This window comes from Rhinoderma darwinii, chromosome 1, assembly GCF_050947455.1.
Source record: "Rhinoderma darwinii isolate aRhiDar2 chromosome 1, aRhiDar2.hap1, whole genome shotgun sequence".
NCBI lineage: Eukaryota > Metazoa > Chordata > Amphibia > Anura > Rhinodermatidae > Rhinoderma > Rhinoderma darwinii.
The window spans coordinates 93,586,221-93,602,173 of NC_134687.1; the positions used below are offsets into that span (position 1 = coordinate 93,586,221).

At 39.0% G+C, this 15,953-nt stretch overlaps 1 protein-coding gene across 18 annotated transcripts in view; it reads right to left on the reverse strand.

The window, feature by feature from the left end:
• The window catches only part of TENM3 (teneurin transmembrane protein 3), a 1,030,160-nt gene that overhangs the window by 174,648 nt on the left and 839,559 nt on the right, over positions 1-15,953 (reverse strand). For all 18 annotated transcript variants that reach the window (XM_075860221.1, XM_075860218.1, XM_075860216.1 and 15 more), the window contains 4 exons: positions 7,468-7,678; positions 2,737-2,838; positions 2,360-2,554; positions 1,175-1,375 (listed from right to left, as the gene is read on the reverse strand). In XM_075860221.1, coding sequence (XP_075716336.1) covers positions 1,175-1,375; positions 2,360-2,554; positions 2,737-2,838; positions 7,468-7,678 — 709 coding nt within the window. The remainder of the gene's footprint in view (positions 1-1,174; positions 1,376-2,359; positions 2,555-2,736; positions 2,839-7,467; positions 7,679-15,953) is intronic.

Here is a 15,953-nt window from a genome sequence, read left to right on the forward strand (position 1 = left end):
CGAGGGAAAGCCTCGGGTTTCTATCATGGAGATAAACTTTGGATTTTAATGCGATGTGTGGACTGGGGTCTAAACTGGTGAAGTGTCATAGATATACAGTTAGTATGTGGCTATCATTGCTAAATGGGAATAGTTTTTCCTATAATTACGGATGGTTACAGAAACCAAGCAGCAGAGGCCCCCAGCAACTGTCAATACTGGGATCCTAATCAACTCAAATATATACTAAAGGTCATATGAAATGATCTCTTTATTTCTCTGAATAAACTAGTAATTGGAGGTCATATAAGCAATTCCCACTGTGAAAAGAATGAGGGTTCACCATTTGGCCGAGGCATCCATCTTTTTGAAATACTTTTAAAATGTGAAAAAGTTGGAAATACATTTCATACTTTATGTGATCATTTCCTGTTTGTGGACTCAATAATTGTACAATTAAATGTTTTGTTTTTTAACATAGTACTATAGAGCTTTACACATTGTTAACACCTGGTGATTTCTCTTGATTTCTATGGGGGCATCTCGCAAGCAAAGAAATAGCTGTAAGTGGTCTCTACCTCCCTGTTAAGCCACTGGTCCCTATGAGCCACTGTCAGTGACAACATTTTGATATTGTATATACAGTATTCCATAATGTGTGATTACCATAGGTGCTCAAACTTTTTAAAGCGATTAACTATTATGTATGAACGCAGATAAAGGGCTGTCAAGGATTAGAAAAACATGTCTGTACACAGGTTGTGTCTGGTATTGCAGCTCAGTTCCGCTGAAGTGAATGGTCTAAGCTGCAATACCATAAACTACCTGTGGGCAGATGTGGTGTTGTTTTCGAAAGAAAGCGGCCATTTTTCTCATCTTGTAAATCCCTTGTAAGCATTTGTTTGCCTCTTAAAGCTGTTAGGACATGGCATGATATTCACTGTAAGTGTTCTGATATTATCCTGAACATGGAATATAAAATGCAGTTATGGCTATATCTTAATCCTTTAATTGATACTTAGGTTTTGAGTATAAATCCAGATCTTGCGAGAAAAAAAATAGCTCAAGCATTAGTATGTGTTGGTGGCAACCTACAGCTCAAGGGTTAGCCGAAAATAGGCTAGGCCTAAGTAAAAGCTACTTTGTAGCTATAGCAAAGTGAAAAGAAAAAATAAATATAATATTCCATTCTTACCAGTTGAGCAGTCAGGCCCAGTCCAGTTGGAATCACAAGTGCAGCTTCCAGATTCTTGAATATAGGTCCCATGACCGGAACACTGATCGGGGCACATAGATTTCAGGATTTCACAGTTGGCACCACCCCATCCTTGGTTACAGTGGCATTCACCATGAATACAAACCCCATTATTCGAACAAAATGAATCCAGACAATCAGCTATGAAAGACATAAGTATGAATTACTGTACGTCACATATACACTGCACTGTAAAAGTTTTACACTATCACATTATTCCAAGTGTCTTTTTCAAAAACGACATAAAGTTTTTGTCTTGAATATCTTCATCCAACAATGGCACATCATTTAGTATAACTAGATAGCAGTGATTTCAAGACCATGTTCTGTAAAAAAAGCACTGAGGGTAGAAGAATGTCATACTCGCTGACACCAACCAAGACACAGTGCGACAGATTTAGCAGACAATTGCTGTTTTAATGTATCAGCTGAATACTCTTCATCTTCCTGGACTGCCATCTATGTGCTCTGGATGATGAGACTTAATTCAGCAATTTGACTCAATAAAACGTTACACTTGTAGGGTCAATGGCCTGAAAATGTAATTCCGGGGATTTAATTGCATTCCTTTGCACATGCAAATCAATAAAAACAATTTGATCAAGGAAAGAAAATGGTGGCTTCCTCCTGAAGAAGCCAAGACAAAATGGTCCGTGCACTACATAACAACATCACAGATTTCCTAATTATATCTCATAATGCCAAAAGCCGTGTATCGTGTTTCGCCTTAGTTCTTGAAGAGTGTTAAATATATGAGAAAGGAAACTGCTTCTTCTGTACATCAGCCACATTTTATGTGCAATGGTAATGAGGTATTTTATGTATATAAGATGTCTTTGAAAATGTACCAATACACCTTAAAAGGCTAGAAGAATATAGTAATAATGCAAATAAGAAAAGAGGCGATAACTCAAAATATTAGGCAATATACATAAAATATGCAAACCAGAGAGGTGATGTAATAAATAAAAATAATGAAATGAAGAAAATGTTTCATACGCCTGGCAACCAATCAGATTCATTTTGCTATTGATCGCTGAAGAACTCGATTGCAAATGAGTCGTACTACACATCCCTACAATAGTTTGTATACATGACTTTCACCACAATACCAATTATAGTTACCTTCCTCACAGTGCTCCCCCTTATAACCTGCATTGCAAGCACAAGAGCCCATAATGCATATTCCATGGCCACCACATAGAGGATCCACACACTGGGTACTGGGCACATCACACTCGGTTCCTTTCCAGCCACTATAACACAGGCAGCGTCCCCTGGAGTATTGACCATTTCCACTACACAATACAGGACAGGCTGCTGTGAAATATAACATGACAATAGAAGAATTAGGACAGTTTTCATAGTCACACAAGCAGTAGACGAGCTTACAAAATGAAAAACAATATAGGATAAAGCAATTAAATATGTCAGGCGTTTGTTGCTGAAATAGTCATGGCTTGTGTTGCCACATCTTAACAAAGGAAAACTAATTTGTGTACCTCGTGAACAATCGGGGCCTAGGAATCCAGGAAAACAATGACAGGTTCCCGAAACACACTCTCCATTTCCATGGCAATTTCGGGGACATTCCACAACGGACTCTGCAAATAACAGATTTTGTGAGACTATTTATACAAGTCTTTAAATGGAAGGCCCTGCTGAGGAGTTGAAATACAGAACCCCTCCCCCCCCCCACACATTTTCTCTTACGTTTCCTTTCATAATTGTAAGGCATTTTGATCAGTCGAAAAAAAAAAAAAAAAAGCTGGACTTGCTTAGTAATTTGAGGAAAGCAAATATTGACTTATTTCCTACAATTGCTGGCTGTGCTGGATGGAATTAGAAGTTTCAATTTGCTATGACAAGAATGTCCGGAACGTAGAGTATTTTTAATGCAGGTTGACTAATTAAAAAAGACATTCTTGCTCACTGCGCTTGCAGATAGTTATACAATAATTAGCGGAGACATAAATGCACGTCAGTCATTTGGTTCACTAGGCAGTGAACTTAGACCTCAGACTCGGTATAAAACAACAGAGAAGCGAAAGCTAAAAAATGATTTCGATATGTTATCATAGAGTGTGAACTGTGCTGTCTCACCTTTTCTTGACTATCTGGGCAGCTAATTTTACACATGAAGCCATATCATTATTTTACCTGTATGGTTAGAGATAAAGTGGAAAAAGCACATAACCTATTGAGTTGCGATGGTAAATGGCAGTTTGGCTAGGTGCTACGATAACCTTGTCTTTAAAGAGGCTCTGTCACCACATTATAAGTGGCCTATCTCCTACATAAGGAGATGGGCGCTGTAATGTAGGTGACAGCAGTGATTTTTATTTAGAAAAACAATCTATTTTTACCACTTTATGAGCGATTTTTTGATTTATGCTAATGAGTTTCTTAATGCCCAACTGGGCGTGTTTTTACTTTAGACCAAGTGGGCGTTGTAAAGAGAAGTGTATGACGCTGACCAAAGTAAAAACATGCCCAGTTGGGCATTAAGAAACTCATTAGCATAAATCGAAAAATCGCTCATAAAGTGGTAAAAATAGATCGTTTTTCTAAATAAAAAACACTGCTGTCACCTACATTATAGCGCCCATCTCCTTAAATAGGAGATACGGCACTTATAATGTGGTGACAGAGCCTCTTTAATACAGGATTACAAAGTGTGAACACATGGAATAAACATCCTGTTAAAATTGTGCCTCTGAGTGGCCAAACTGGAGTGGGTATAAAGCGGGAGCCAGTATAGAGTTTATAGCCAAGTCTATACCAGTGGATTTAAGGACAACACTGCTTACAGTAAATTCGTCCTTACAGGTGTGAGCATGGACGTGGCTAGACATTTTCTCTGCTCGTCCTCATAACCATTCATGTGTGCCTGCTCTCAGACACAATTTTAACAGGATGTTTATTCCATGCGTTCACAATTTTTTTTTACCATTTTTAGCATTGTTTATAGTTTAAAAATCATTTTAGCGCCACTATACCGTAATACACAACCATTTTTTCTAAACATGCCTCTGTATGTGTTTTTAGATGCAGCAACATAAAACCAACTTTTAAAGGCATGTATACCTTTGCGGGGATATTTTTTTTAACAGGTCAGTGTGTTTATAATTAGTCTTTAATAAAAATTCATTTTACTTTTTGAGATACAGCTTCTCTGTATGTTCTATACAGAGCAGCTGTATCGTTCGCTAAGACCTGAATCCGTCCGTACCGCGGACCTGACGGATTCAGTGTCAGCGGGTCCTGCATGTCTCTGAAACGCAGGATCCACCTGTAATCTATCACATCTACGTTATGAACGTAGATGTGACCGATTTCAGGTGGATCCTTAATAATAAAGACTAATTATAATGTTACATATAACATACTGACTGACCTGTTTATTAAAAAATAAAAATGGCCATCAAAGTTTTACATAGACTTTAAAGCAGCTCACACTGTATGCTAATTATTGTTACAGATTTGTGGGGGTGGTACCGCTACCCTGAGGAGACCAGTCTCCAAACCCACTTTTCCAGACTTAATTAACATCACCCTGGCCACCCTACATCACTACTGGAATGCTCCAAATCTTGTGGCAGTATCGGTTCCATGTACTCACGGGGATGTCTGGCTTCATCGTTGTACTACACATGCCCGGGGAGTACACCTCACTGCACTCCGCATGATTGGGGAGTAAAAGGCAACAGTGCATCTGCGAGAGTTGGAGGAGGCTGTAGTCATGTGGAATGGCCAGGGGGATTGTAATTAGGCCTAGAAAAGCTTGTTGGAGACTGGACTTTGCGATTTTCTAGCGGTAATTACCTTACAACGCGCTCCATTTTTAACGTTCATTTTATAGGTTTTGCTGCATTTAGAAAATCATACGGGGTCGTGTATAAAATCATTGTCAGGTCATGTATTATGGAATGGTGGCGGTTTAGGTGGCTTAAAAGACCAGACAAGTTCCCTTTAAAAATGTTCCCTTAAATGGGTTTTTCCATGAGGGACATACAGTGAAGGAAATAAGTATTTGATCCCTTGCTGATTTTGTAAGTTTGCCCACTGTCAAAGACATGAACAGTCTAGAATTTTTAGGCTAGGTTAATTTTACCAGTGAGAGATAGATTATATAAAAAAAAACAAACAGAAAATCACATTGTCAAAATTATATATATTTATTTGCATTTTGCACAGAGAAATAAGTATTTGATCCCTTTGGCAAACAAGACTTAATACTTGGTGGCAAAACCCTTGTTGGCAAGCACAGCAGTCAGACGTTTTTTGTAGTTGATGATGAGGTTTGCACACATGTTAGATGGAATTTTGGTCCACTCCTCTTTGCAGATCATCTGTAAATCATTAAGATTTCGAGGCTGTCGCTTGGCAACTCGGATCTTCAGCTCCCTCCATAAGTTTTCGATGGGATTAAGGTCTGGAGACTGGCTAGGCCACTCCATGACCTTAATGTGCTTCTTTTTGAGCCACTCCTTTGTTGCCTTGGCTGTATGTTTCGGGTCATTGTCGTGCTGGAAGACCCAGCCACGAGCCATTTTTAATGTCCTGGTGGAGGGAAGGAGGTTGTCACTCAGGATTTGACAGTACATGGCTCCATCCATTCTCCCATTGATGCGGTGAAGTAGTCCTGTGCCTTTAGCAGAGAAACATAATGTTTCCACCTCCATGCTTGACAGTGGGGACGGTGTTATTTGGGTCATAGGCAGCATTTCTCTTCCTCCAAGCACGGAGAGTTGAGTTAATGCCAAAGAGCTCAATTTTAGTCTCATCTGACCACAGCAACTTCTCCCAATCACTCTCAGAATCATCCAGATGTTCATTTGCAAACTTCAGACGGGCCTGTACATGTGCCTTCTTGAGCAGGGGGACCTTGCGGGAACTGCAGGATTTTAATCCATTACGGCATAATGTGTTACCAATGGTTTTCTTGGTGACTGTGGTCCCAGCTGCCTTGAGATCATTAACAAGTTCCCCGCGTGTAGTTTTCGGTTGAGCTCTTACCTTCCTCAGGATCAAGGATACCCCACGAGGTGAGATTTTGCATGGAGCCCCAGATCGATGTCGATTGACAGTCATTTTGTATGTCTTCCATTTTCTTACTATTGCACCAACAGTTGTCTCCTTCTCACCCAGCGTCTTACTTATGGTTTTGTAGCCCATTCCAGCCTTGTGCAGGTCTTTGATCTTGTCCCTGACATCCTTAGAAAGCTCTTTGGTCTTGCCCATGTTGTAGAGGTTAGAGTCAGACTGATTAATTGAGTCTGTGGACAGGAGTCTTTTATACAGGTGACCATTTAAGACAGCTGTCTTTAATGCAGGCACCAGGTTGATTTGGAGCATGTAACTGGTCTGGAGGAGGCTGAACTCTTAATGGTTGGTAGGGGATCAAATACTTATTTCTCTGTGCACAATGCAAATAAATATATATAATTTTGACTATGTGATTTTCAGTTTTTTTTTAAATATAATCTATCTCTCACTGGTAAAATTAACCTAGCCTAAAAATTCTAGACTGTTCATGTCTTTGACAGTGGGCAAACTTACAAAATCAGCAAGGGATCAAATACTTATTTCCTTCACTGTATATGACATATCCACAGGATATGCCTTATATGTCAGATAGATGTGGGTCCCACTTCTGGGACCCACACCTATCTCTAGAACGGGTCCCCCTAAACCCCGTTCTAGCTTTTTCTGCTCACACTGCCTCATTACATGGTCGGAGTTATGAAAACAGCGTAACTCACATGCTAATCTGCTTCTGTAACTGCCATTCAGTTCTATGGGAGTTATGGAAACAGAGTAGTTCAGCGAATTATGTTGTTTCCGTAACTCCCGACCATGTAATCAGGAAGTGGCCGGGAGTCAGCGTGAGCACAAAATGCTAGAATGGGGTTTAGGGACACCGTTCTAGAGATAGGTGCGGGTCCCAGAGGTGGGACCCGCATCTATCTGACGTTTATGACATATCCTGTGGATGTGTCATAAATGTCTCTGATGGGAAAAACACTTTAATTTGAGACTTAGTCATCATAAACAGCCCACATACTGTATAGCCATAATCACACAATGAAAGAACAGGTGATATTTCTGGCCTGAAGCATTAGTTTGCTTTTAAGATTTTCTATATCGCATCATTACATAGCATTATAATATACATTAAAGGAAGAAAAGTATATTAGAAAAATATACATTTATTAAAAAAAAGTACTTACCAATGACAATTGTGTTAAAAGACACTGGTTCAGGGTTCTTGCCATCATTATAAAATGCAATGTGCCAGATGCCAGAGTTCAGATACTGGATAAAGCCAGCTTCGTGAATGCTGAGAGACCTCGGAATGCGTCCGGTCTTCTCAGATTCTAGCAGGTTGCGTTTTTCTCTTGAAATTAATCTGCTACCTTCCAGGAGTTCCACAAAATCGTACTGGAAACATACAATTAAAACAAAATAGGGTAAATCTACTCTATTCATCCAAATTTGTTGTATACAAAGTATGTGTCTAACTCTGCTTTTGGCATAAAGGTCTAGTCAGTATTTACGCACTGGCACAAGGTGGAACACGGTTATTTGGAACCTAAGGCAAAGCTCCCATGTTGTTCCCTTCTCCCTTGGTCCATTACGGTCATACTTTATAGCATAATATTCACTGTATTGCAGTCTTCACTTTAAGTTGCATCAGATAAGGATGAGCTACGCATTTCACTATGAATGCCACTTGCCAAGAGCTGTAGAAATAGTGATGTTCAGCTGCACCCAAGATACTGTTCCTCGTGTCTATCCCTTTTCACAGCAAGAATAGAATATTATTGGTGCAAAAGACCCTTTCTTTTGTAGGTGCCCTCTGCAGTTCTGAATGTAAACCGATCATGGGAAAAGGAGGTTGCGATATTAGACGGTATGGCTGTTTACAACAGTGCCCCTGATATTCAAAAATACCTTATCAGTCAAATACTAACAGTTGGCCAGACCTGGCAACAAGTCAAAATAGATTGCTTGGGGGGTTGACCCCATAAAATGAACTGCTTTATGTCATGGACACTATTAATTTTGCTCTGATTTATGGCTATTCCACTACTAAGCTAAAAACGTACAGGTTTACCCAACACTTGGGTAACAGGTGTAGTATATGTGAGATATTCTCCAAGTAGCAACTAGATTGCTTATTTTCAAACATATTTTCATAAGGAAAAAAAACTTTGTATGCTTCCGTACAAAATCAAAGGCATACTAAGTATAGTAGGGTGACATACACCTCTAAGGGTGGCCTATTGCAGCTCTGCACAATACCGAACTGTAATACGGCAAAGTGCAAGAGTTCCTAATATTTCTTTTGTAAAGAAATGTCAAAATTATTGGCTATCTAGCTGATAAATATTCAAATACTTATATATTCTATACTTTGGAAACAGTAGCCTGGAGGCAGTTCTGTGGCAGTCAATGAAAATATTTCTTCTCAGTGATTGATTCAGTAATATACAGTATGAAATGTTGATATCTTAAAGAGGATCTGTCACTAGTTTAGTAATGCCAATCTCAAAACTAATCTAATAGGCGCTGTCACACTGATAATGCTAGTGAAAATTGTATCCCAAAACATTTATCATTTTAAAAGTAATGAGCTTATTTCTAAATATGCAAATGAATATATATTAGCCAAAGGGGCCGTGTTCGTGTTGTCTGTATGACGCCGTCCAATCAGCGTCATACAGCTCCCCTTTCCTGCACAGCATGATCTCAGCTTCAATCACAAGATGTCGCTGTGTTTACATTGCTGGCCGCAGCGCCTTCAACACATTGCCTTCACGCTCATCCAGGACGACGGTCTCTGGATGAGAACTGAGGCGATGTGTTGAAGGAGATGCGGCCAGAAATTTAAACACAGCGACATCTTGTGATTGAAGCTGAGATCACGCTGTGCAGGAAAGGGGAGAAGCTGTATGACGCTGATTGGACAGCATCATACCGACAACACAAACACCGCCCACAGAGCAAGTGCAGCGTTACCGCCCCTTTGGCATTTTGCATTTGCATATTTAGAAATCAGCTTATAACTTTTAAAATAATAAACGTTTTGGGACACAATTTTCACTGGAATTATCAGCATGACAGAGCCTGTTAGATTTGTTAGGAGATTAGGCATTACTAAACTAGCGACAGATCCTCTTTAAAGAAAAAAGCAACAAAATAGTTAACTCTTTGGCCAAATTATTATAAAAAGTAATAAAGCAATTTGTAAACTATATCCACTTTCCCCATACATTCAATATCCTCAAATATTGTCACAACAAAAGTGACTTCACAAAACATGAAATACTGTTTCCACATAGCAACAATTCTTCAAAATTCAGAGCCTTAAAAAAAAGAGTTTGGATAATGTATTCGTCAAGGACATTTGGCCGGTAATGTTATTTGTACATTTTAATATGCAAGCGTCTGCCGGCGTGTTATGTAGCCTGTCCCTCACCTTTGTCTTTGTCCGCTGGCACCATGCAAGTGTGGAGTCACAAATGCATTCCTTTCCAAGTGCGGTTTTTTTCTATATATATATTTGTCTTTTGAAAACAAAAACATAATATGAAGACCTTGCCGTAAATGTGTTGAGGGGGCTTCACACTCATCCCCCTGCTATGTCTATTTGCTTTGCGAAAATTAACTATCATTTGTAATTTTCTCCACTGTAAGGAAAGGTATATTGTATAAATATAAGTATGTAGAAAATTCACCATTAACTAGATGGAATTCGTGGTTTTCAAATAAGCATAGCAGAAGGGAGCAAGAGGTACCCAGATGTGTGGGAGATTCATTAGCTTGGCTGAGTCTTTAGCCCTTCAATTTCTCTCATGGAAGGTTCTGCAGAAATTTAAGCTGGCTACAACAACAGAATAAGTACTACCCGCTGCCAGCATCAGTCATTCCCCCTAAACGTTCAAACAATTAAAGGGGTTATCTCATGAGGGACATTTATGACATATCCACAGGATATGTCATAAATGTAAGACAGATGCGGGTCCCACCTCTGGGACCCACACCTATCTCTAGAACGGGGCCTCCCGGCCACTTCAAGATGACATAGTCTGGAGTTACGGAAACAGCGGAACTCGCTGAGCTACGCTGTTTTTGTAACTCCCATTGTAGTAAATGGCAGTTACAAAAGCAGCGTAGCATGCGAGTTACACTGTTTCCGTAACTACCATTCAGTTCTATGGGGCTTACGGAAACAGCGTAGCTCAGTGAGCTACGCTGTTTTCTCCTTCATGGTCGGAAATCAGCCAGAACACAAAGAGGTAGAACGGGGTTTGTAGGCCAGGAGGCTCACATTTGCCTCAAGTTTAATAGATTGTGAGAATAAATAGGAAACGGAATTGTTTTGCAATAAACATTTGCTTTTTGTATTGAATAAAATCTGCAAGTAATGTTGCCTTTAATTGTTACAAATGCACATTATTCATACGGAACATTTAAAATGTACATATGGTTTGGAGGTTCACAGGTTAATATGTGTAAAGACATTGTATTATCTGCAACTCTCTAATATACTCTCACTAGCAGAATCCGAAGCTAGACAAGAGAAGCCACAAGGAGGTCAAAGTATTCCCCAGGGCTCCGTTCTTAGCCTATGGGAGAACTTCCCTTCTCCACATACTGATTATTTCTGTTTGCAGTTGGAACAGTTTGCTAGGAAAATAGAACAGAGAAATTAATAATTAAATTTCCCAAATATATTAGTCTGTGCACTTCCAAACCAGAGGTATATTTAATTACATAGTTACTAATGCTGAAAAAATACATTTGTCCAGCAATTTCTACATTTTTAAGACCTAGCTGTTTGATCCAGAGGAATGCAAAACAAAATTTCTCAGGAAGCTTGTGGCCAAGCTTTGCCTCACTACGGGCAGTGGAGCGATTCCTTCTTGACCTTACACAGCAGACAGAACATTTTCCTGGACCAATTAAACACCATTCTCCCAATGTAAAGATAACTCTACAACTAAAATTATAACTCTCAATACCTTGAGATGAATTGCTATCCCGTCTTTAAATGTTGTAATTGCTTCTGGCATTACTACTTCCTGAGGTAGTGCATTTCAAAGCTTGACTGCTCCAACTGCAAAGAACCCTTTCCTATACTGGTGATTAAGCTGCCTTTACTCCACATGTACAGAATGTGTGTGTGTGTGTGTGTGTGTGTGTGTGTGTGTGTGTGTGTGTGTGTGTGTGTGTGTGTGTGTGTGTATATATATATATATATATATATATATATATATACATACACACGCACACACACACACACACACACATATTTACATTCCTAATTTGTAAGATTACTATCCATAAAATGGATTTGCTTTTGCAGCTGCTGCATGGCATGGAGTGCTGCTGCTTTGCTTGCTGGTATACTCAAGTCTAGTGGTTAAGGGCTTTTTATAATATTTCATATTAAGCATAGTTTTCTATACTTGTCAAAGCAAACTCTTTGCTGGGCGGTTAGTAGCGTGTGTATATATATATATTGTTTGCGTCTGAAGCAGTATCAGCACTGTGTATTTTGCAATTACATTATTCTGAAAAGCAAGTTTTTCTATAGCACAACTATGTTCACTAAAGGCACACCATTATAATTCATGTTCAGATACTGAGGTTGATTAATTTATTCATGCAATTTTATGTTAATTCATGTTAATTTTAAACCAAATTATTGTTAATAAAATATGACACTATATACAAACATACTATAAGTTATTTAGTAAAAATAAAAAATGGTTAAACCCATAGATTAGGGTTAACCACAGCAAGAAGTTTTCTACTTCCATATCCGACCGATGAGGCAGATACACATTATAGTCATATTCCTGATGGAATAAGAACAAGTACTTTTTTCATAGAATATTTGTCAGGTAATATGCAGGCTTCATAGCACAAAGTCACTACCCATTAACTTTAAGGATCACCGTCCAAAGCAATAATGTACTATTCCTTTTTTATGCCTATCGGTTTCCATAGCTGAGTTTCTAGGTTGTGATACATCTATGTATTGTGTGAAATGAACGACAGAGAAACCTCCAATCTATTCTGTCAAGTCCTAGCAGCAAATGAAATGTAAAAGGAATCCTCGGACACCATCCATTTAGGTTTGGGTTTAAGGGACAAAAGGGTGCAGTTGGGGGAAAAAAAAATACAAAAACGTGATAATGCTCCATTAAACCCAATGCTGACTTTTTGACATAACATGACAGGTTCATAGGCCTTTTTTTATAAAGACACAATACAAAACAGGTCAAGTGGACTATTTACTCAGTACAGACAATAGTCATTTGGCACACATCTTAAAATGTCTTTTGGAAATCAATGACAGTAATGGATCACCACAGGCTAAGTCTGCGGTGCCTTTTTAATTTACACTTGAAAAGATCTAGACTTTGTACACTTTGCTCATTTCAAAAAAGTCTATCAAAATGAAGCACTTATAACCTAATATATCTAGGCACAAAATGGGCGGCTAATGGAGTTGTTAAAAGTATGTGCTTGAGGGGTTCTTTGTCGATTTCCCCTCTTTCATGAAATTCTTTATTATTATTTTGTAGTCAATTCTAAAGTTACAATTCCGTTGTGACAAACATCATCACAATGGATATCTATATTGTTTCCAACTGTTGTGTTAATGCTTGAAGAATCAAAACTGAGCTTTCCACTTTTCCTTTCACCTGCAGCCTTCTATTTAACCTAAAGAAACTGTTAAAAAAATCAATTGTTTATTTTGTTTCACAAATCAATTGTAGACTTTTTCAAAGTCAACCTCATGTTGATGCCATGAAAAATTCCTTCATTTGACTATAAATGTGAACTGTAGTTCTATACTCTATTTTTATTACTAGGATTTATCCCTATAATAACAAACTTGTATTACAGCTATATTATGGTAGCATGTCACTTGCTCTGTGCTGATGAGGCCCAAAAGGCAGAAACAGGTCTGTCTCCAGATGGCTTTCTCCAGTTATCTGATACCAAGTGAAGACTCCTTCTGAAGGTTGACTTTGACTTATGTCATAGCCACATTTATGGGAAAATTGTATACAAATTTACCCAGATTTACTAGTGACCCCAAGGACTGGACCCACTGGAGCTACTTGAGAGTAGAGCAGAAAAACACTCTGCACTTGTGGCCGTTCCAGTAGGCTGCAAAGCGCTCATTTACAATGAGCAGTGTGCCCAACACTAGAGAGAACTGTGCGGCTGTTAAATTATAGCTGCACAGTTCTGCCTCCTGCTCAGCATTGATCTATATAGTGGTATCATATATGGTGTATATGCAATATTATGAGGACACTGCATGGGAGTATAATTTGTGCACTATATTGCAGTTGTACTTGGACGATATATAGAAATTTTATTTAGGCATTAAATGGCATTATGTGTGGGCAATATCTGACAGTGTTATGAGGGCACCATATGCTAGTATTACCTGGATACTAAATGGCCGTAATATTTAGTCATTGAATGGCGGTATTATTTTATATATGCATTATATTTAATGACAAAAAAAGTATCTAAAAAGGCAAATCTGTATTCTATTGAAATTATGACTTCAATTTTGTGACTTTATAACCAACACAGACATGAAATGTTATCCAAACACAATCAACTGTTGGCAATGTAATTGTTCTGCTCTGAATGGCATAAAAAAATAGAGGAAAGATATGCACTTTGTCAGCACTTTCCAGCACTTGGTGGTCTTTTTTTCAAATACATAAGAAGGTTAGGCGGGGTGATATGGATTCCATTAATGAAAAAAATTCATTACATTTAGCAAATATAAAGGATGTATGTTCTCCTTCATTTAAATTTGCTTTAAGCAATCATCGTCCTTTGTTATTTCCAAAATTCTCTTTAAATAAACATATTGATCCTTGTGTTGCAACAAAACTGACATTTTAGCAAGTGTCACAAAATACTTTCAGTCTAGCATTGATTGGCTTAAAACGAACAACCAGTGTCAATTACTCCTGTCTGATGTATATGTGATTCTTCTAAGCGATTGTTGTGGGGAGTTTTCTTTCTCTTTTAGACTTGGTATGGACAAAGCTAGCAGCTATTAATTCATTACTCTATGTATGTGTTGTACTGTCATTTATACATTACTATTCAAGAATTCTCTCTCAAGCCTTATCTATCCCATATAATGCAAAATGAGCAACCAGTATGCAAATGAGGATATTATGTATTAAAGCAATTGACCCTATCTTATGCACTAGGTCATTCTCATGGGTACTTACTGCCAAGATTACTAGTAAAACTGTTGAGCTGAATTTTATCCTCCCTAGAAATGTAGACAGCCATATATAATATTATACACAGTCGAGTCACATTATTATGACCACCTCCTACTTTCCACGTTGGCAGCGCGTAGCCCATGGAGGAAGTGATGTGTCGTGGGCTGGCTTGGTGGGTATATAAGGTGTAGTAGAAAGAAAGACTGCAGCAGTCAGGCATCCAAAAAAGCAGATTTATTCACCAAGCTTAAAAAGCTGCAATGTTTCAACCCCTATAGGGTCTTTGGCAAGCAACTGTTCGTGTACTGCTGTGGTGAATATATATTGTGAATGGGCAAATGGCACCATCGGAAATAACCGATGTGGAAACAGTGGAGCACCACGTGCCATTGATGTAAGAGGTGAACGTCGGCTACGAAGGTGCGCGAGATCCGAACGACAATCGTCCGTGAAAATCAACCAGGGGGCTACCAAACGTGTCTAAAACAACAGTTCAGCGAACCCTACTACGTATGGGGCTCCGAAGCAGACGGATGATCACTGCTCCTATGCTAAGAAAGGTGCATCGGAAAAAAAGGTTTAAATTTGCACGACAGTATTGGAATTCGACCACCAATGTTTGGCACAGGGTTGCCTTCTATGAACAGATGGACGTTGGCCTGTCAGGCGAGAAACATCAGAGAACAAACACCCTGCAAACACCTTACAACCATTGCTGGAAGAACACAACCTAGTGGCGGCAGCGTTATGGTCTGGGGAACTTTTTCATGGTATTCTCTGGGCCCACTCATCTATGTGGAAGGCACTCTAAACCAATTTGGCTATGAATCCATCGTTGCAGATCACGTCCACCCATATATACAGTTTATCTTCCCTGGGGCAAATGGAATCTTCCATCAAGATAATGGGACATGTCACATGGCTAGAAATGTCCGATAATGGTTGGAAGAGCCCGACCAAGACTTCCAAGTACTTCCCTGGCTCCCTAATTCACCAGACTTGAACCCAACTGAGTATCTGTGGGACCAACTCAGTCGTCTTGTTCGCTCTATGGATCCTCCCCCACACACCCGCCAGCAAATGTGGGATGCACTGCAGTCAGCAAGGCTCCAAAAACCTAAGACAACCTAACAGCACCTTATTGAGTCACTCCCAGCCTGTCTAGCTGCTGTCCGTGCTGCATACGGTGGTTACTCTGGATATTAGCTGGTGGTCATAATCATGTGACTCAACTGTGTATATACAACCTAGAAGCACTAAAGCACAGGGGACAAAACACCCTAATAAATGGTATAGCACATATATAGCAGCCACGTATTGTAAAAGAATATATATATCTTTATTTATAAACAACAATACATGGTATCACATGAAATGTAATGAACATACAAACAAACAAACATATGGAGAGCAGCAGCAAAGGTATACCA